The sequence below is a fragment of the Aspergillus aculeatus genome (genome assembly GCF_001890905.1).
Source record: "Aspergillus aculeatus ATCC 16872 unplaced genomic scaffold ASPACscaffold_9, whole genome shotgun sequence".
In the NCBI taxonomy this organism is placed as follows: Eukaryota; Fungi; Ascomycota; class Eurotiomycetes; order Eurotiales; family Aspergillaceae; genus Aspergillus; species Aspergillus aculeatus.
The window spans coordinates 605,251-626,321 of record NW_017962984.1 but is presented as its reverse complement, the minus strand read 5'-3'; the positions used below and the strand labels follow the sequence as shown (position 1 = coordinate 626,321).

General features: G+C 51.8%; 6 protein-coding genes across 6 annotated transcripts; 3 read left to right on the top strand and 3 right to left on the bottom strand.

The window, feature by feature from the left end:
• Window positions 1-1,860: 1,860 nt before the first annotated feature.
• ASPACDRAFT_120447 (cleavage polyadenylation factor subunit CFT2) lies at window positions 1,861-5,444 on the bottom strand. The gene is made up of 3 exons (XM_020196354.1): window positions 5,414-5,444; window positions 5,084-5,359; window positions 1,861-5,001 (listed from the first exon to the last, which is right to left on the bottom strand). The coding sequence occupies exons 2-3, from the start codon at window positions 5,230-5,232 to the stop codon at window positions 2,064-2,066; spliced, it is 3,087 nt and encodes a 1,028-aa protein (XP_020055591.1). The 5' UTR covers window positions 5,233-5,359; window positions 5,414-5,444; the 3' UTR covers window positions 1,861-2,063.
• Window positions 5,445-6,130: 686 nt separating this feature from the next.
• Window positions 6,131-7,163, top strand: ASPACDRAFT_79157 (alpha/beta hydrolase). The gene is made up of 2 exons (XM_020205332.1): window positions 6,131-6,733; window positions 6,805-7,163. The coding sequence occupies exons 1-2, from the start codon at window positions 6,275-6,277 to the stop codon at window positions 7,138-7,140; spliced, it is 795 nt and encodes a 264-aa protein (XP_020055590.1). The 5' UTR covers window positions 6,131-6,274; the 3' UTR covers window positions 7,141-7,163.
• Window positions 7,164-7,409: 246 nt separating this feature from the next.
• On the top strand, window positions 7,410-10,169 carry ASPACDRAFT_120441 (Zn(II)2Cys6 transcription factor domain-containing protein). Its single transcript, XM_020196353.1, has 4 exons — window positions 7,410-8,299; window positions 8,360-8,983; window positions 9,040-9,357; window positions 9,500-10,169. Exons 1-4 carry the CDS (start codon window positions 7,564-7,566, stop codon window positions 10,048-10,050), a joined length of 2,229 nt encoding a protein of 742 aa, XP_020055589.1. The 5' UTR covers window positions 7,410-7,563; the 3' UTR covers window positions 10,051-10,169.
• Window positions 10,170-14,475: 4,306 nt separating this feature from the next.
• ASPACDRAFT_79155 (putative integral plasma membrane protein) lies at window positions 14,476-18,139 on the bottom strand. Its single transcript, XM_020205331.1, has 8 exons — window positions 17,910-18,139; window positions 17,307-17,853; window positions 17,127-17,253; window positions 16,961-16,999; window positions 16,818-16,902; window positions 16,720-16,765; window positions 14,863-16,670; window positions 14,476-14,804 (listed from the first exon to the last, which is right to left on the bottom strand). The coding sequence occupies exons 1-8, from the start codon at window positions 17,946-17,948 to the stop codon at window positions 14,646-14,648; spliced, it is 2,850 nt and encodes a 949-aa protein (XP_020055588.1). The 5' UTR covers window positions 17,949-18,139; the 3' UTR covers window positions 14,476-14,645.
• Window positions 18,140-18,370: 231 nt separating this feature from the next.
• Window positions 18,371-19,629, top strand: ASPACDRAFT_52662 (snoRNA-binding rRNA-processing protein UTP6; the record flags this gene model as incomplete). The annotated part of the gene is made up of 2 exons (XM_020202643.1): window positions 18,371-18,460; window positions 18,535-19,629. 2 exons carry the CDS (start codon window positions 18,371-18,373, stop codon window positions 19,627-19,629), a joined length of 1,185 nt encoding a protein of 394 aa, XP_020055587.1.
• Window positions 19,630-19,737: 108 nt separating this feature from the next.
• On the bottom strand, window positions 19,738-20,535 carry ASPACDRAFT_43911 (peptidyl-tRNA hydrolase domain protein; the record flags this gene model as incomplete). Its single annotated transcript, XM_020201341.1, has 3 exons — window positions 19,738-19,825; window positions 19,893-20,153; window positions 20,222-20,535. 3 exons carry the CDS (start codon window positions 20,533-20,535, stop codon window positions 19,738-19,740), a joined length of 663 nt encoding a protein of 220 aa, XP_020055586.1.
• Between the last annotated feature and the right edge of the window lie 536 nt (window positions 20,536-21,071).

Genomic DNA, 21,071 nt, shown 5'->3' with positions numbered 1-21,071 from the left:
CCACCACCACCACCACCACCACCATCACCCATCGGAAGTCGTAGTGGAGCAAATTACCCGACTGGTTTGTCAAGTGCTGGAACTCGTGGGAAAAGATTGAGGCGTGACCCCCAGGAATGCCAGTAGTGGGAGGAGGAAGTTAGTGGTGCATATTACTAACCGGCCTATACACTGCGGCCTCACATGAGCACTGAGTACGCCAGTATATCCGGGTTTTTCTCAGAAACCCTGCCCCTTGGACTGGGAACCGGAATAGAAGACGTACTCCGTGCCCATACTCCAGACTGGATTCTATCCAAGATAATCGGATTGGTGGTCTGGTCGGTGTGGAGTAGATCTGTACAGTCCTCCATCTCTGTTCAACGGCGGAAGATAATGCACATGGCTGCGCGCATGATTGTGTACTGTAGGTAGATGGTTCCTGTCATATCATCATGTGAAACTGCCGCGGTTTCAAGTTCCCGGACTCCAGTCTCCAGTCTCCAGTCTCCAGTCTCCAGTTTCCGTTAGAATTAAGCTTTCCCATAGTTGCTGAAGCCCTTGATGGACGATGTGCGGAGTGGTGGTGTACATGTGACGTGTTTGATATTAGGGCTTTCGTGGAGGGATGGTATACAGTCCACTGAATCATATCTGCGGTGCTGGGGACCGGCCGGTGGACACCCAAGAGTATAGGGTGATGGATGGGTTTTGAGAATCCGGCCGTGACGCCCTTGCTTATTCCGCTTCTCGCGGATCCTCTGAGACTAATTACTCAGTGGTAGCTTGCTCTAGTTCTATTGTCGAATTTGTCTCTCAGAAAGAGGATGGAGAGACTTCTGGCATTTGTATACCAGACTTGAGAATCAAGTGTTTATACGGCAGTTAAGTTACCTATCGCTTGTCATCCAATTTATTATCCAACTACCCACCTATTGAACTATCCAACCCCACCCCCTATACAGTTGATATTGTAGGTATACTGTTCAGTAACCCCCAAGACACTGACAAACCCCCCCAATCGATACCGAACACACCCTCCCTCACCGATGAAACAACCACCTGAAACACTAACCCACCCACACAAAGAAACCACCACCAAAGAACTGCCTCAGCCACTCCTCACCTCACCACAATTCACAGTCAATTACTTCCATCCAGCAACCCAGGCCAGCCAGCCAGCCAGCCACCTTTCTTCCCCGAGAACAGCTGTAACCAGTAGTCAGTCACGCAGGTAGTACTAGAGCATCGAATACTCAAAATCCCAACCAATGATCGACACCTCACCCCGAGACAATAGACCCTCCGTATCCATTTATAGAGATAAAAAGAGAGAGCTGTGCACTTGGCTTGCTTTGTATTCAGAAAGGAGAAAAGGGGGGGAGGCGATGTAAATGGCCGCACCTGGAAATAGATTCTACGACGTAACTACTGTACATGTCGGGTTTATTTTGTTATGGAGTTGGATGGGTGTGGTGTATACGATCTAGTCCGTAGTGAGGAGGGTTATTGAAATAGTTACTCCGTACTTCGATAATGCATGGCAATAGTCGCTGCTGTTCCTGTGGCTTGGTTGTGGTTGTGGTGGACGATGTGACGTGTACTATTGATTGGGATTGGGTATACGAGTCATATTGGTTGTGAGTTGCAAATGCAGGTTGCAGGTTACAGGTCATAGGCTGTCAAGGAGAGGGGAGAGAGAAGGTTGGGTTGCGGGTTTGGTCACGGATTATCCTATACAACAAGGGTGATGAGGTGAATGAAGAGTTGTAAGGCGGCTGGGCTGGATCGGGATGAATAGTAGCAGGTGTTGGTAGTCATCTGTCTCGGAACTTTCTGAGACTTGGGATTCAAGCACCAGTACTTAGGGATATAGTCGTTGCGTAGTCAAAAAGACCTATATTGAAGTACCGTAAGAACAAGCAATCATGCATATTGCTTAGACGACATGCATGCATTAGCTACACGGAGATGTCCGAGCACTCCTCAAATCTCATGATAGATTAGATCAAAGCTCGTCTTGCACAGATACACACACACATCCACAAAATTGTACAGATTCGCATCCCGACCAGAAACAACAATCAACTCCCCGAGACCACTGCCAGTCCCTCATAGATCTTCTGCTTCACAGCCAGGAAACTACCCGCCCCTTTGCGCCCGGGGACCATCGCTGCTGACTGCGCCGATGCCTCGATTTCAATCCGGCCCGTCGCCGACTTGCGCACGGCCACCATCCCATCGATCAACAGCGTTCCCTCCCCCCTGAACTCCGCGGTGTGCCCGGCCCCCTGCATGAGCTTTCGTAAATCCGCCAAACGGAGGTCGCCCACGTGGAGCGGCCGGGTCATAGATCGCGTTCCCGCCGCCATGTTGGCCGGCAGAACATCAAGCAAGGGGTAAATATCGGATTTGTCAGTCGGCGGCGGCGGTGGCGGTGGCTGCTGCTGCTGCTGCTGCTTTGTCGACTCGGCTTCAGAATCCGTGACAGGATTCGTCTCCTCCTGCGGCAACACCTTCTGCTTCTTGTGCGGGCCCTCCTGATCCTGTTCTGCTGTTGCGGGCTGAGGCTGAGACTCAGGGCCCCGAAGCTGTCCCGTCAAGGTGACCACACCCAGGCTGCGTACATGCTGCCACTTCAATCGTCGGAATAGGTGGTTGCTCAGCTTGACCATCCAAGCGTTCGTGTCAACACTGGCGTCGACTGTCTCTCCATTCACCGGAGTGAAAATCACCGCCGAGTCCGCGGATGCGGGGACGTCCACGTCGACCTTAGCTGCAAGGAGCTTCTGGCATTCGTCGGCCAGGGCCGTCGTTTCCTGTTTCATGCCTCCGACCAGGATCAGCTTTCGGGGTTGAATTAGTGGGATGAGCATCTCTAGACTGCGCTTGTCATGCAGACCGGTGAAGTCCACAAACGCGAGGCGCGCTTTGATGGTCAGGCTCGCCTTCTCGAAGACGACCTTGGCCGGCCCTTCAAACGCCTGACCTTCCGGCTCATCGTCAGAAGAGGCAGCAGCATCAGCGGCCTCGCCGTCTTCCATAACGCTCAGCTCATCCGCCGTGCTGATATCCTTCTTCGAGGCCTCGCCTTGTGCTTGGTGGCGCTTGCCACCACTGCTAGACAAACGGCGTCCATTCGGTCCGCTTTCGTCCCATCGTCGCTTTTGTCCTAATCTCATTTGGGAGTCGGTCCGACGTTGCTGCATATCAGCTTCCTCGCGCTCCTCTGCCCGAAGATATTCCTCGGGTCTGATGAATTCACCATACTCATCACCCCGCTTCCGAGGAGCCACGTAGGGGAACATCCGCTCGCGGCCCTTTTTGCCTCGGACGTCGTAGTCGTAGACGTTCTTCCGTCGTAAGAGGATGTTGACACCAAGATCTTCATCCCTGAGCCCCAGCTTGCTGCGGTTACCATGAGCTAAGGTTGTCGACAGGGTCAATACCCTTCCCTGCTGCTCGGTCTCCGAGTCTTCTGATGACGAACTAGATTGGTCGTCAAGTACGTCTGCGGCAGGGTCGGTGTTCTCCTGCCCTCCTGTTTGAGTGGCATCTTCCAGCTCTCTCTTTGTAGCGAGGTACTGTTGGTAAAGCATTTGCTCACCAGCGTCGAGAGGCGCACGGCGCACCTCGGACCATGAGAGCTCTCTTCCACCACTGTGCACCTGCTCCAGCATCTCGCCGTCGGCGGCCTTCTCAAGTGCAACCCCATCCTTCCTTTCTTCGTACCATTCCCAGATCATGCCGCCAAGAGTCTTCCTGTGACGGTTCTCCCGATGATTACTGGAAACTTTCTCCTTGTGTAGAGGCTCAGTAAGAAGCAGCAGGTTGTTGGCGCTGTCGGCTACCAGGCGGAGCGACTCCTTTGCGAATCCCCAATCCAGCGATGTATCAGAGGCCAGAATTACCTTTGGTGTCTGGTCGGTGAGGATCTTCTCGAGTCGCTTCCTCTTTTCGATGATCTTGAGGTGCTTGAATGTGAACGGTCCCACCCCTTTGCCCTCGGTCTTGTTTTGTCCTCCGGACCGCGGACCGTCGTTGTTCGAATGCGCCTGGCCCGTTGTCGCATCAACCCCTTCCGCAGCTTCGAACTCGCGCACTATGTTCTCATCCATCCATTCCAGCATGCTCCTCGCAAGTCTCATGGTTGTGTTGGCCTTCTTGCCCGCCATGTACAATCCTGCCGTTCGCAGCACATCGTCGCCCTGACCAGTGCCCGCTGCATCGCGCCAGGCGTGCTCCAGCGCATAGACCAGCTCCAGAACACGAGCACTAGTATCCGTCGGGATCAAGACCGTGCCGCCCTTGGCAACCGTGCTCCGAATCATGTCGAGGAGCAGGTCGTCGCGCTTCTTCCGTCCGCCAGGGAGAGCGAACTTCTCGCCTCCGCGGGTACTGCACACGAGCGCTGTTGGCTTGCGCAGCTGCTCGATAACCTCCGTCCCGCTTGCCCCCGAGCCGCCGAACCACGCCGCTCCCGCCACGACACTCTCGCGGGCCTGGTTCCAGTCGACCGCGTAGACGATTGATTCCATCCCATGTTGGATATGCCATATCGTGCCACCCACGGTGTGTCCAGCATTGTAAGCAGTCAAGGTCAGGCCGTCCAGAGGCGGGGACCAAGGGGAACGGAGCGGTTGGTGAGGTTGCGAGTATTTTAATGGATGAATCAGCGAGAAGTAGCGCGCGATGTCTTCGGCGGTGGGGGGTTGGAGCAAGATGCGACCTGCGTGTGCAGCCTCGGGGCTTCCGTCGCCTTCGACGACGGATGCTGCGGCCGACGCGGCGGAAGTGGATGCTCCAGATTCCGAGATCGGGGATTCGGGTAGAAATGTCGCAGCCAGAGGCGAGGATGCATATAGGTCTTGAAGAAGTGTGCGACCGAGGGCAATGACGGGACTCGTGGCGTAGACGGGGATCTTAGTGAACGAAGGGAAGGTCTTGCAGCAGTGGGCAAAGGCACCGATGTGTGCGGGGGTCGCGTGGGTTAAGAGGATCAACGATATTGTAGGAACGTGTCTATTGTATAGGATATGTATGATTAGAGGGGATTGTTTTCATCAGAGAGCTCAGAGTATCTCAAGGAACAAGTATGGCTCACTTTTCCAGCTCCTGCAGGTCAAGGGGATCGAAAGTGTCATCCCAGCCGACATCCACAAGGATTTTTATCCCTCCCTCAAGCTGCAATATCGACTGCGATGCCTTCGATGCGGATGACTGAGCACCGAGCAAAGGGGTGAAGGTGAACATCTTGACCGGATTTCGTCACGCGCTCCTTGGGGAGAGCTTCGGCTGTATAAGTGAGATGGTAGTGTCGCGAGGACGGCAAGATGCTCCAATCAAGTCATCGATACGAGAGGTTAATGGGAGAGACAGTCTAAGTATAGCGAGTTAATGGCACGATCAGACAAGTCCGCTGGATTAGACACACCTGGCGCAGGATTTTGGACCTGGTGCCAGTCGGTCGGATGTTGTCGCTTTCATTGAGCGCCGGGCGATGAAGCCATCGCGGGTCGCGGTTTGTCTTGTTTGCATTGGCCGCTTTATCCTTTTCAAGGCTCTTTCTTTGTCCGCCGCGGCATTGACCCTCTTTCCTGCCAACTGGCTTACAGTAAGTAGGACAAATTATGACACCAACTCTTGTAGCTTGAGCATTGGCAATATACTCGAGTTTCAATAGGATTGAAGCGCGCCTTTTCATACTTGAACTAACAAACCGATCCCGGTCCAGACCATGAAAAACGGAACCTCTATTCCACCCGCAACTTCACATCTATACACTGTACAAGGCAACTGCTCAAGCTGTCATTATAAGTGGATGAAAAGACATGGAACTGGAATATCATAAATAACTCTGAAGACAGTGGCTAGCCTAATAGCAGAAATCTCGTCACTAGAAGTCTCAGTTTCTGATTCGTTAAAAGGCACTTCGCGTCGGAACCGATATTCGATTCGGTCTGCGGATCCGTATTCTGGTTATAGAAGTTCGGAGCCGATGGGAACTAATGCGGGGAGGATTTCTGAGGACTGTACAGGACTATATTGTACACACCTCGGACACCATTATTGTATCTGCTGTTGCGGCTCCGAGAATCGTGCAGATCTCTCACTTCAAACTTCTATGCAGTATAAATTCATGGTTCCTACCTCCCGTCTTCATGGCTCAGACTCTATCAAACCACTGCAGCATGAACTAGTGTCTCTGAGATCTGCCCCAATCACCCCATTCCCTCGCAAAAATACTGGCATTTCCTGCTTCATTTTATCATCCTCCTGCACCGACATCAGCGATATGATCAGACCAGCTATTGTCATTGTCCCAGGCTCCTGGCATCGGCCGCAGCACTACCGGCGTCTAGTCGACGGGCTGGCGAAATTCAATTACCAGGCAGTAGGTGTGACACTGCCCTCCGTGGACTCCAGCCCTCCCCTCAGCAGCTGGGCCACCGATGCAGAGGCCATCCGCAAGGTCATCCTGGGCTACCTTGACGCAGGCCAGGACGTAATCACCGTGGCTCATTCTTTTGGCGGAATCCCCATGTCAGAAGCAGTCAAGGGCTTGAGCAAGAGCACCCGCGAAAGTGAAGGCCTCAAAGGTGGTGTTCTCCAGCTGATGTATATGGCTGCCATGGTACTGCCAGAAGGCCAGAACCACGTCGGGCAAATCAAACCTCAGACGCCCGAAGAAGAGGAGCTCGAACGGCAGCGGCAGGAGTATGTAGCGAAGCATGGTGGGATGCGCTTCACTGAGGTGTGATTATTGTTCTCGTTCCGTCGTCGCAAAATGGCCCGCTTGGCTGACCATATCTCATAATAATATAGGATGGAGCGATGATCGTGGACAGGGAAGCAGCGCGCGAGGTCTTCTATAATCGATGCGACCCTGCCGACGTGGAGGAAGCGCTTGATCTGCTAGGCTCGTACCCCGTCGGCCCGCTGTCCGTGCCAGTGACTTACACGGCCTATCGCGAAATTCCCAGTACGTATATTGTCTGCGAGAATGATAGGGCTTTGCCTCTTTCTGTGCAAGAGCGGATGATCGCTCAAAGTGAGGGAGCGCTGCAGGTTGAACGGTGTCAAGAAGGACACTCCCCGTTCTTGAGCAACCCACAGTTCATCGTGGATTGCGTCCGCAGGGCTGCTGGGGAGGATATCTAAGCTGTTTCTGCGATGGTTTCTGCCTGTATAATAGGATATGTTATTGGTCATTGAGCTACCCATACTCGTGGATCTGAAATGTGATAACCTCGTCACATCGATACTGATGCACATTGGAAAGTAGAATTCATGGATTAGTTGCTGATATAGGCTCTTATTGGTCACCAAGCGACAGAATCAGCTGACTTAACAGTGAGTCAGCGAGGCAAGAAATCGCCGCCGGTTTTACCCGAAAGGGCAGTCAGTCGCTTGCCTTCTGGGATCTATAGCTATGATGCAGGTCCAGCTCCAAACTTGAATCCTTATATTGCTTATAATCATTTCATCCTACTCGTGTCGGCGAACTTCTATACCTTCTATACTCAAGAATGAGCTCATGAAGATTCCTGCGTCTCCTTGGAGATTCCGGTCCGAATGTCCCACATGCAAGTTTCGAGGGTGGTGAAACCGTCATTTCCCACTGCTCGGCGTCGCCAGAACACAAGCTGTGATCCATGCCGTCGCTCCAAGCGGCGATGTGTCTTACTGTGCCTTACTGATGACGAATCCGCTGCTATATGTACCAACTGCAAGCGATTGAACCATCACTGTACCTTTGACTTTATTAAGTCTGTCTCTTCAAGGCCGAGGAAACGCAAAGACCCAGCAGGTGTTGGCGCACAGCTACTGCACCTCAACCAGTCGCAGGTTTTCAATCAAAGGGATGAGACACTGATCAATTGCCTGGGAGATGGTTTTGAGGTTAATACTGGCACTAGCGATGAAGACTTCGCATCGTGGCTCAATTTCGATATTGAGCTGTCTCAGAGCACCAGCACCGATGTATACGACCCGTTCTCAGCCTCATCACTGGACTCTTCAAGGGCAACAGAAGCGCTTGGTGAGCCATTTTTACCTTCTCTGTCGGCAGCTTCACGGGCAGAACAGCAGTCTCTGTCAACCAACCCCCAGTCAATGCTCGTGGGCAGGAGTAGGAATAGCCCGATACGCCTGTTGAATTCAAAGCTGGAAGCGACGGTGCTCGACGAGTGTCTTGCTTCGATCTACAATACCATCGTAAGGGATTCGGCGTCAAGGTTTATAGATTATGAGTGCAACCTTTCTGCATCGGGTCATCCCTATTATCTAGAAAGTAGATTTTCAGAGCAGGCAGAACTTGGTAAGCTGTGCTCACAGTCTTAACATCTCAGAACCTATCGAGACTCATGACAAGCTCTAGGAGGCGCCAACAAGCAACTATCCTCTCAACTGTCAGAGACTCGGGGTATTCGACACCCTAGAATGACTATGCTGGGCGCTGTGCGGTTCCTGGATCATTTTAGTCACCTCTACGGCAACAAACTAAGCATCGCAGCTCGGAAACAGTCAGATACGGTTCTGAAAGCAGTGCTTCGAGTGTTTTCCCTTCAATGGCTGCCCACATCGGAGGGGGTGTCACCTGCAGGGCAGCACGCAGGCCGTGATGCTCTCATTGACACTTTCCATGACTCCTGGATAGAGGCACGGTCACTTATCCAGGGAAGTTTGCCAGTCCCGTCATTTCGGGTGGTGTGTGCCATTCTTCTCTTCGATGGTATCGTCATTCCTTCCCACGCATACGGCAGGCCAGACGGAACGACTGTCAGGGTGCACGAATTTCTTGATATCGGGCTGCAGAAGCTGTCCCGTCTGGATGATCTCGTCCGGAAGTATTGCCGTCAACTGGGGCCCACATCACTTTACGGGACCTTTTTACATTCGAGTCTAGACATCATCCGCTGGGGAGGTTATATCCGGGACATTGGGGCCGCTCTTTTCACAGATCATCAGTGCAAGCTCCCTGAGCTGCTTGGTCACAGGAAAGGTTAGCTTCAGTCATTCACACACAATATCTTCTCAACTCGTCTGAAACGATCACAGTATCCCTGGAGAATAATTCGACACTACCGCCATCAACCAGCCATACCTACCCCAGCGATCTCGATGCTAGTATCCCACGGATCTATCGCACTGCTGTAGCAGGAGCCTTTTCCATTTGGCGAATGATGATCAAAGTCAGGGATCTCATCTCACCCAACGGCACCCCTAACAACAAACACGCACTTCCTCCCGCATCATGGGTAATCATAGCGTCGACCATGACCGCGGTAGACGACTATAACCACACCCTCCGCCCTTTCATGTCTCATTGCATGGAGAACTACGGCCATCTCTCCACCGAGTCCAAGATCTACGCATGTATGTCACCGAGCATTGAAACTACCAAACAAGCCCCTCTACCCCAGCTACCCACACACCGCAGCCCCTGCGCTCTATCTACCCTGAACCTTCGCCCCACCAGACAACCGACCCAACTAACCTGCCCTTTTTCTCTTATCAGTGTCCGTCCTAACCTTCTGGGACCTCGGAACCCTGATTTTCGCCCAAACCTTAACCTCCATCCTCCACCACCCCTCCTTCAACCACGACTCCCCTTCCTCACTACTCCCCATCACAGAATCACAGATCCGCACTCTCCAAGAGACCGCCGTAATCTCCATCGCCCAAGCGATAGGATGCTCTCTCACCCACCCTGTCGCACACGACACCTTCAACCTGCAAAACGGATTGAGCGCGGACCTCCCTCTCACCGCGTATCATATCACCCCGACGCTTATGGTCACGGCCTTGCGTCTGGCGATCGAGACCAGTATTGAGCTTTGGCTCGGAGGTTCAGGGTCAGGGTCAGCCTATCGAGCCGGCATTATTGGTGGTGGTGGTGACGATGATGAAGATGATAGCGTCTGGCAGAAGCGGGTCGATGTTCTCGTCAAAGGGCTCTTGTCGTTAGAGGTGACCATCGGCGGATCACAGGCAGTAGCGCCGGTACTGGAGGGTCTGTTGCGGAGGTATGGGGATGTGGTGTCTGAGTGTTGGAGCTGTGAGTTTTAGGAAGTTGACTCCCGATGTCATGGTTGTATATCAGGTCCTGTATATAGAAGTGTACAGCATCAGAAGTCTCCATTCTCCACTTACTTTGAAATCAACATATCGATTACCAGTTTGCTCCCAATTACTTACATATACAGTGCACGGCTTCCAATTCTGATGCCTACAGAGCCATCACGAGAAGGTTATATACCACTGCTAAACCCAATGATAGCAAGCGAACCAAGTATAGATACATACAAGAGACAAGACATATTTGAAACATATCAGCAACCCACCACCTTTTTCGTCCTTCAGCAGGCTACTACCATCTCGAATCTCCGCATCAAACTTCCCCAATCCCCCTCACGAACCACATCCGCCAGCGACATGACTCCAGCAAACTACTTCTTCTTCTTCTTCTTGTTCTTACTCATACGACTAATCCTCTTGCTCCTGCGACACCTCCGCGTCGTCTTCGCGGAACTCCCGTGAGTTCTCGTATTAATGAAGAAAGCATCGCGCTTCGGAGCCCCCTTCGCAGCAGCTTGCGGGGCCTGATCCTCATCCCCATCCCCATCCCCATCCCCATCCCCATCCCCATCCCCATCCCTATCTCCATCTCCAGGAGCCGCCTGCTTCGAACCATCCGCTGCCGCCCCCGCCGCCCTAGCAGCAGCAGCAGCAGCAGCAGCAGCAGCAGCAGCAGCAGCAGCAGCTTTCGGCGCCCTCCCGCGCTTCCTCTTCAGCGTCCTCACCGCATCCGCTGCAGGATCGAACTTGCCCGGGAACGGCGGCAGCTGGTCGATCTGGCCCTCGAGGCCGATCGTGGTGCGATCGCGGATCTCGACGCCGGACCACATCCTCATCCGGCGATGGATCCGCTCGGGCGGCCAGTACGCTTCGGCATTCTTCAGGAGCTTGTCGGCCGCTTCCTGGACCAGCTGATCCGTGTACTTGGGGTTGTGCCACGGCGATGTTCCCTTGTCAATGACACTAGTGTCGGCGCTGGAATTTGATCTTGTTGGTTCTTCCTCAATTTCCTCCTCCTCTTTATCCTCCTCCCCCTCCTGCTCCGGGGCTGGTGGTGGGTTGGAGACTTGCTGCCCGGCTTGGTTGGTGGGGATCGGATTTGGTCCCTCTGGTGGTGGTGGTGGTGGTGCTGCTGCTGCTGCTTCCTTTGGGACTTGCTGGCCGGTCTGGGTGGTGGGTATCGGGCCTGTTAGCTTGGATTTGGGAATGTTTTCTTGATTGCTCAACAGGGCTGCCAAAAGTTTGCCGGTGGCTTGGTTAGTCAGATGGATACAAAATCACGGTACGCCAAGCTGGTATAAAGAACTGTTGCTGTGCTTTTGCCCTTACATTGTTGTGTTGAATTCAGGCCGCCCTCGTCAGCCACCTCGGCGTGAGTTTCAGTATCCCCATCTGAGGGGCCTGGTATCGGAGCGGGATTAGCGGCTTTTCCGGGATCATCATCACCGTACGTCGAGTGTATACACGGAGCAATCAGCCTCTTGCGAGGTATATAGCACGCAAGCAAGTATGGGGAACAGGAATGCAAGGATGCAAGGGATGTATCATGAAGAATGTGAGCAGAGGCGGCGCAAATCTTTCGGTGCTAACCCTGGCAAAGAAAACTCATTGGACAACCAAGAAACTTAGACTACCAAAGAAATATTGACCACATTTGAGCTTGGCTTGGATCCTTTGTCCATGCCTAAGCTAAGGTTGAGAGGAAGGGGTGATTTGCCGTTGGTCAAGGTTGAAAGTATCCTCAAATTCACACAAACACTTCTTACTTTAGAATCTTGAACGCATACAGGAATAGACAAAGGAACATTGCTAGGAGCAAGATGATGACGACGAACCATATCCATTTGTACTCACCATAGGAGGGAGAGGTTGCTTCGAAAGTCGGGGCTGGAGGTGCTACCCCGGGGAGGGGATTGCCGGCTGATATAGCTGACCCAGGCTTCGAGACTAGCATCGGGCGATCGAACCAACTGTACTGCAGGCTGGCGGCATCTGGAATGGCTTCCTGTCTCTTCAGGGACGGTCGACCATCGGGGGGCATAGGAAGTCGTGGGAGCACATCCTCTCTATTCTGCATGAGGTTTGAAAATCGCTGCTGGATATAATCTCTCGCTTCTTCCCTAAACTTGGGATTGCGGAGGGCCTCTCGGAGCGCGTCATAGGCATGTCTATAAAGCGCTCGGTCGCCTTTCTGCTCGGGAGGAGGATCGAATTCCCAACAAAAGATTTCCTCGCCATTGAATATGGGGTTCTTCGGGTCAGCACGCTTCTCCTCTAGGCCTGTTTCACCAGGGGTAGTTTCCTTAGGAAGTACCGTCCATGGTGCAGGTACTATCAACCACCGCGGACGATTATTTTTTTCGCCGAAAAAAATCTCAACGTTCAATCCGGGCAGTTTCGAGAGCCCTGTGTTGAGAGCCTTGCCATTTGCTATATCATACGTCCATAGAGGACTTTCAGGAGGCAATTCTCCCGTCGTCTGTTCTGGCGGTCTGCCCGCCATGGTGGCTCTATAATGAGTCAGTACTAGAAGCCAGGATAAATGAGGTTGAGTTAAGCGCGAGCAATCGACCTTATACTCACATCTAAGATCTGTATCTCTTCAGACAATAAGATGAAGAGGTGTACGACAGATTCTAGCTGTGAGATTCAATTAATTGAGTCCAACAGAGTGGGAGGAAATTCAAAGTGGAAATTCAGCTTTGAAGTTGGGAAAATACCTTATGTATTGTTTATATGAGCTCCTTCCTCTGCTGGCGAGCGCGAGCGCAAGCGTGAATTACTCTCGGTAGCAGGAAGTGTGGTTGACTGGAACAAAGAACGTTCTCGGAAGTCTTTGACTTTACGGTGGTTGATTTATCCAAGGTTGGAAGCAGAATGAGTGCAATGCACTAAACTCTGAGGTTTCTTTGTTGATTGCGCGGGTCAATGCCTCCGCGTACCAACTGGGGCAATGTTGACTTTGCTTCGAAGTGGGATAAACACAAAGCTAGCTTGATCTGCTTTCTCATGTCAGTCAGGAACATACTGTCTCATAGGGAGTAGAACAGCTTGATCGAGCCCCAGGTACTCACCCCAGTTCTTCTCCCATGTCAGTTGTCAGTGTGTGCAGCACGTGTGTGAAAACACACTACAGGAGGCCGCAAAGCTTTGATCAGAACCCAATGCATACCCAGTCCCTTGATGACAGCACCAGCTGGAGAAACAGATTCTAGTCCCGGGATTGAACACGCGTAATCCTTCCTGGAGCCAGGGTTGAGAGACGGACAAGTCCCAGAGGCACTTTCAAGGAATTGCTCCTCAATATCGAGGGGGCGGGGGAAACACGCGAGGAAATAAAAGGTTTATATCGTCAAGGAATCCTTCCTTGACCTTCTCGTATCATGCTACTTCCTTGCCCAGTAACCCTGATCACGGTCTATTCTCTCGATATCAGGTCTGTGCTTGGTATGGTCTTGTATTCGTGGAATTCTTGCCCTATAAGGGTTATTCCACACGAATCCTTCTCTTGAGCGTAGTTATTCTGGCCTGGTCGGGTGCTCGTCGTTCGCCTGCGGAGGATCAGGTCGGGGGAAACGGGGAAGCTCAACAAAGAAGGTGGAGGGACAGCATTCTTCGGAGGATTCCTCATTGCACAATTGGATGTTTCGTGGAACACCACTGCTGTCCCAGTGCGCCGTTGATACTGCGGCGTCTGGAATGTAGGTTCATCATAAGTTAGTTTGACTCTTTTCGCTTGCTTGTTTGCTTGCTTTAACGAGTTCAAAGCTGGAAGGATATTGTTGGGTACTTTCACCCTATTGCATTGATCTAAGCTGCTCATGTCCGAGGGAGAGAGGGGTTCTTCATGTCTTGAGAGGCTGTGCAAGGTAGTTGGAAAGGGAGGTTAGGAAGTGGCCGGATGATTTCCCCATACGAGGAAGTCGTTGTTGATCGACAACCTACGAGGGTGGAAAGAGAGGGGGGGGTGAGGGGAACACCACTCCCAACGCCATGTGGAAATTCAGAGAGGCATTGAAGCAAAGAGCTCACCCCAGCCCTCATGCCTCGTTTTTGTCATATGCATTATGTCACCCTAGCCCTGGCGACATGTTTTCTCACATTCCTCACCTCCAGCTGGGGTGGCGACCTCGCGTGTTAAGACGAAGTCGAGATGAAAGAGTCATTGATAACTACGTTACATTCGACTGATCAGTTACTTAGTATAACATCACAGAGAAAGGGATCGGAGGGTCAGCTGGACGGAGGATCTGCGTTGATTTCCATCCAACATCCGCCATCCTCGGACTCAAGCTCATGATTCTCTAGACACTGATGGCGACTGTCGCAGACTGTTTGGCTGCAGATGAGCCCCGGCCTTGGCTATGCACTTCAAGCAGATCACGGTGACCGGTTCACAGATTTACAGTAAAGGGTAAAAGTACATTATTTGCAATTCGATTCACAATACATAATCATAGCAACCAAGCTATACTAATGAGCCACTAGTTGCTGGTATGCTTGTCTCATGGGAATATACTCAGGAATGATACAGCATGGTTCGCGCCTCCTATGACACCGATGCATAGTCTTTCGCAAACGCACGCTCATTGCCAGTACCTAGGTTCGTCAAACACATGATACCGATGGCCACGTACACCATGCCCACGGAACAGGGCGGGGAATTGACGGCCCTTGGGAACCATCTCCTCGGGAATACGCAACTCGCTCTCAGGCTCAGGCTCGCCAATCACAAATTTACCGACCTAGCGCACGTATTTGTCAGCAGGGAACGAGTTGAATTTACCAGTCAAGAGGGCTTACCTGGATTTCTGTGTCGGTGATAGAATCCCGACTGACACGAGCATAGCCTGTTCTCTTCAATTTCTTAAAAAGGATGTATTCGCACCATCTGTCCCAATCGGTAGGGTCAATGTCCTTCATGCCGCTTGTCTCACTAACATATGTGTTGTAGTTGCCCTCAAGCGGCTTCGTGACGAGATAACTCAACAGAACCATGGGACGGTCCGATGAGCCCATCAGGTTAGACAGATACTCGGACTGCAGGCGACGATCTTCAGGGTCTTCCTCCTGGCCCGAATGGAAGACAACGACATCGACCAACTCCCCATAGATATCGAGGGTAGCATGGATGGCAGGAGCAAGCTCGCCAACAGGGGAGGGAAGGAGGTGGTGAGTAGAGTTGACAATCGGGAATTTAGACAGCAAGGCAGATCCCCACGTGTGTTTGTTGGGACCAGGTCCGAAATCAGCGTACATGCCGAGGTCATCTGCCAGGAACTGGGTGATATCACGGTTGCCCATAATGATACGCTGGTTGTCCGACTCCAGCAGACCAATCACATCAAGCTCCAGCTCTTGGATCACATCACGCATGCGCCTCTCCGAAGCCCACATGTCATTGTCCAAGCCGAAGTGCACCGTCCAGATACCCATAGTAGCAACCTTGTCTTCCTTGTGATAGGGAGTGTAGTCATTTGTGGGGAACCGAAGGTAAGCAATCGAAATAGACAGAAGCTGGAGGGCCGCGAGCACATAGATAAAGTAGGAGCGCTGTCTTTTGCCGTTGGGGCTGACGATCTTGCTCCGTGAGTTGTGTGAATTAGAGACTGCAGCAGAAAAGACACCAGCACCAATACACAACATGGTTGTGATCATGATCCAGTCAGTGTGTTCTCTAACAAGGTATCCACCAGGCACGAAGGCGTAGGCAACAACCCAGACATGGAACAGCACGAGAATCATATAAACAAAGAAACCAAGTCCAAAGGTAGCCGCCGGCGAGTGCCGAACAGCAGAAGAGATAAGGACCGGGGCTACTGCGAGCAAGTAGAAAGCAAGGACAAGAGCACCGTAGAATCCAGTCCAGTGGCTGTAGCAAGTAAGGAATGCCGCGCCGAGAGAACCAATTCCGTATGCCGTCCAGCTGCCAGCCGCGGCAGGATAGAAGAGACCATAGACAAGGCCGGCGCCCATGGCAAAGATGGTGAGGGCACCGTGAGGAGCCGCGATAGGTCCGCGCACAGGATATCCCTCCCAGACCCAGGCAATCATGGTGCTAGAATCAGAAAGAAGGTAGTGCATGGCGAAGACCAACGCTCCGATACCCATTCCAGCCGGAAGCCAGGAGCCTTTCTTGCCGCTGGATGGCAGGTAATCACCTCCACTTGTCGCAGGTCTTCTGTAAGATCGCAGAACAGCCAGAATGGCAAGTAGAAGTCCAATTTTGTTCCATCCACCATTCTCCGCATGCATGATCGGCCAGACTGGGTTGTTCGTGGTGCAGGCGAACTTGGCAACGCTCGACATGATCAGACCGGTGCCCCACGCAAAGACCCGCGACTCCAACCTGGCATTGTTTCCACGCTCAGCGTAGAGCGTGGCGGCCCATGTCATACAACTGCAGACAACGCTGAAAGAAGTCAAGAAGAGCCGGTTGGCGGGGTCTTGAATCTTGTATGCTAGAAGTCCGGACAACGAAAGAAGATGGAAAAGACGAGGATTCTTGACCACCGCGGATTTCAGAGCTGGAATGGCGAGAAGAATTGGTGACAGATATGAGACGATGGCAGCCTCGTATCCGGAGATACCCATATGCCAGAGAGGGAAGTCTAGTGCGATTAGCCATGCACGTTCCGGGGTTTTGTAACCATCACTTACACCAAACGAGAACAGGAAGGGCAGTGCAGAGGGTCCAGAAAATGAACTACACTCCGTTAGCAAAGGTTCCGGGGCGATCAGCAGAAAGAGATGTTTACCCCATTGTAGACTTCCGCAGCAGCATCAATGACCTCTGTCCAGAAGAATCCCTCGCCAAAGGTGTTGCCGACAGGCTTGCCCTTCCTGACTACGAGTCAACTGCAATGATCCTTGAGATTGTTGGAGAACAGGCTATACACACTCTTTTTCAAGAACGGAGTCCGCAGTGGTCTTCAACTGCCTAGATGTTTCCCAAAGAGCTTAGATCACGTCTTTCAAATGCACCACAACCGACTTCTTTTTTGGCAACTGTACATTTCTCTCTCCCCCTCTCCCTTGTGATTTATTTTGGAAGCCACTGTACATACCCTCTGCTGACCCCCTTGACGTCCCTTACAACAATCTCGAATGCTTCGAAATCAAGCGCAGTAACCGCGTCGAATCCCACGTCGAACAGAATAAGCGACCACTCGAAGAAAGCGTATTTCGTATAAGCTTAGCGAGGTTAGACACAAGCCGAGTAAGCTGCGGGTGCACTTGAGACTTACCTCCAGGAACCTTGTGCACTTTGTGTTGGATGAAGTAGTAGATCAATGGCACGAGTGTGCCGAAGAATAGACCGGCGAAGATCTTCCGATACTTGACAGCCTGGCGGTTATTCGGGCTCAAAGCGAGGCAGCCGAGGGTCCATGGCAGAGTCGCAACCAAGTATGAGATCATGAAAATATCATGCCAGTCGTGATCATCAGTCGAGGTCACATATGTCCACCCTCCGCAGGTGAATGTCCGAAACAATCCGACACCAGCAACCAGCTTGGGGAGAGCGGAGTTCGGACGGGCCGTAAGGAGATACCATAAGAAGACAAGGGCGAATCTAGGTCCAGAAGTGATAGCAATGAATACTTGGAAGAAAGACCGCTCGGGGTAGCGATCGCCAATGGTCGCTGAGACGGAAGGAAACCATTCATCGGGATAACCGTAGTGTTCGTTCTGGACGATCTTGTGGAAATGCAAGGACATCCCCACCACCAGGGCACTGAAGAAGGCCGTGTAGGCGACAGCAGTGTGAGTCCATGAGATCCATTTTCCATTTATCTGTGTCGGAGGTTCGATTAGACGGTGTCATTTTGTGAGTTGAGATAGACACTAACAGCCACGACGGCATCCCCATCTTTATATCTGGGTGCCATGATAGGGCAGGAGACACCGGGCTCGAGCTCCGGTTAATGAGGCGATTGAGGCAGAATTGTAAAAGTTTCGAAATATGATAGGATAACGAGTGTCAGAAAATTTAAGAAAGAAGAGACTAAAGAACGAAAGAGAGAGACTGATACGACCGGGGAATGGAACAACAAGTCAATTTCCAAGAGACACAAACCCCCCTGAGGTGAGATGGGATGGATGGATTGAATGGGATGACCCTCGGTCGGATTGGAGGCTCGGCAACCACGCGGGCGCGCAAATGATACTAGTGCCAAATAGGCAGGCGGCCAGGGACCATGATAGTCGGAGATCTCGTGCGGGATGCCGACCACTTTTTTTTGCCATATTATTCTGACAGGACTTGCGATCTGCTCAGAACCATTCGAACAGGGCTCAAGCCATCGCAACCATGTCCAACGCTACTGACAAAGCGCGCTTCTATCTGGAGAAGTCAGTTCCAGAGCTTAGAGAGTACGAAAGGAAGAAGATCTTTTCCAAGGTACTATATCAGACAGCCCTCAGCCATTTGGTCGTGGCCACAAAAACTGATGCAAATCGTTAATCGGACTTTAGGAAGAAATCTCGGCGATTGTCAAGAAGAGATCTGATTTCGAGCATAAGCTCAATGCCCGCGGTGCCCTCCCGTCTGATTTTGTACGATATGCCCAATATGAAATGAACTTGGACAGTTTGCGACGAAAGAGAGTGAAACGCCTGGGTATCAAGATGCCCGGCCATACCGGGCAGAGGAGGATTTTCTTCATCCTTGACCGTGCGACACGGAAATTCCACGGTGATATCGGATTGTGGATTCAGTACATTGAATATACCAGACAACAAAAGTCCTACAAGAAGCTTTCGAATATCCTCACCGATGCCTTGCGACTGCATCCGACCAATGTCGATCTGTGGATCTATGCCGCACAATACAATGTGGAAGATCACGCCGATATGACACAGTCTCGAAGCTACATGCAGCGCGGGCTGAGGTTTTGCAAAAGCTCGAAGAAATTGTGGCTCGCTTATGGAAGACTCGAGATGTTCTACATTGCCAAACTTGTTGCTCGACAGCGGATCTTGGGACTCGACAAGCCCGTCAAGGCTCGAAAGGAAGAAGAGCCTCTGGATGACATGGATGCAGATATGATTAGGCTGCCAACGATCACCGGTGAAGATATCAATCCCAGCGCTGAGGATGAGAATGAAGTGGATGAAGCGGCGCTTGAAGCCCTTAATTCGACACCCGCCCTGAGCGGCGCCATCCCTATCGCCATCTTTGAAACAGCCATGAAGAATTTCAACGACGATGACAGATTTGGCCATGAGTTCTATGATATGGCGGCCGAATACGACGATCTGCCATGCCTGCGCAAGATTCTGCAGCATGTGGTTGATTCCATGCAGAAAGCGAAGCCCGACAGTCCCCATACACACATCTGTCATATCAAGCTCCCCACAGCAGGAGTACAAGTCACTTCGCCTGAGTTCCCGCGTGCTTTTGCCGCATCGTTCGGCCGTCTTACGGCTCATCGCAGCAACCCCTCTGTGGCCAAGGAGATCATCAGCTGGTTGCAACCACTCGAGAAGACCGAAGGCCTGGATCCTTCACTGCACAAAGCCATTTCTGCCACTATCCGCAATGCAGAGCGCGTTGTTCAGGGAGTTTAGATTTTATGCATTGTTATTCAAGTTATATGCAGGCGTTGAACGGGAATTTACCATTTTCAGACTGCGTCAGCAAGCAGCATGAGGGGTCATGAAAAAGTTAGCATTGTATTAATCGTCTTTACTGCCTCGTCTGCTACTCTTCTTGCTGCTGAGGAACTTCTTCGATTTGATACGAGCCTCGTTCGCGGCCTTTTGCCTGTATAGTGTTAGCTGAGAGCCGCGTCTTGTTTCATGAATACCAAGCAGTTATCATGTTTGCATACAGTTTTTGGACTCGGTCTTTTTGCTCTTGCGACGTTTCCCCAGGGATAGCATCCAATGCTGTTCTCTTGATAAGCTGGTGGAGCTTGTCGTAGCACGACTCCACATTTTCATTCCGCTTGCGAGATTCTTCTGACTGGATAACCAGACTGCGAGTCCTTGGTGCGATGTAGTGAGTTGCTTGCAGCGGGGAATGCAAGATCCGGGGCACCAGTGGCAGTAATGAATCAAGCGAAACCCTTAAGGTGGCCTTCGAGTTGACCCTGTTCATATTCAATAGAGGTACATGCGTTAGTCGGACGGTACTCCATATCTTATTCGTAGTTTACACCGGGATGAACCGGCTTTCAAGGCGGGAACAGACTTGTTCACGTTTTGACCCCCCGGGCCACCCGAACGACTGAAGGAAACTTCACAGATGTCACGCGGGATTGTCTTGGAGCTGAAGCTAGCTAGCCATTGACGCGCGGCGCTCAGGTCATCTTCCGATACCTGGTCTTCATCTTTGATAGCGGCGGACCGTCTGGACGCAAAGGGTCTTTTTGCGACGGTGGGGCTGGCAATCCGAGAAAGGAGGAGAGGACCGCGGCGAACAGGAAGGCAGAGAAGACTACGGGGAGAATTATGGAGGAGCGCGGTAGCCATGGCAGAAAGTGACGGGTTCATTCTCTGATTCGGTCTAGTGCGTGCTTGTTGAGAGAAATCCCGAAATGCTGCAGTTTGTGGTGCAGATGCACGTAATTGGAAACGGGGGAGGGGATGAAGGGGACATTGAATTAAGGATGAGATGCTAACCAGTAACAAGCACGAGGAGGATCTTCCAGAACGTAGTCTAGCTGTAGCTGACTCTAGCGAGGTAGTAGCTGTACGGATCGAGCATAAGGGCCCGTTCCTTAGCGGTAAGAATGGTATGAATAAGATCAGTGCTAGACTACGTACTACCTCGATTTAAGGTCGGCTCGGTCGGGCAGATAAGTTACTGCTTGGTTTCAAGGTTAGTGGTAGTAGTTCCCGCCAGTGCCCTTAAGGCTCTTCTTCAACCTCACTTCGTTGTTACGCGAGACTATCTGATTTATGAGGTAAGGTACTAAGTACAATTATCTCTATCAAGCCACAATTGTAAACCATTAGTAAAGACTACTACAATACGAAAAACAGGTAATCACTTGACATGTCCAGCT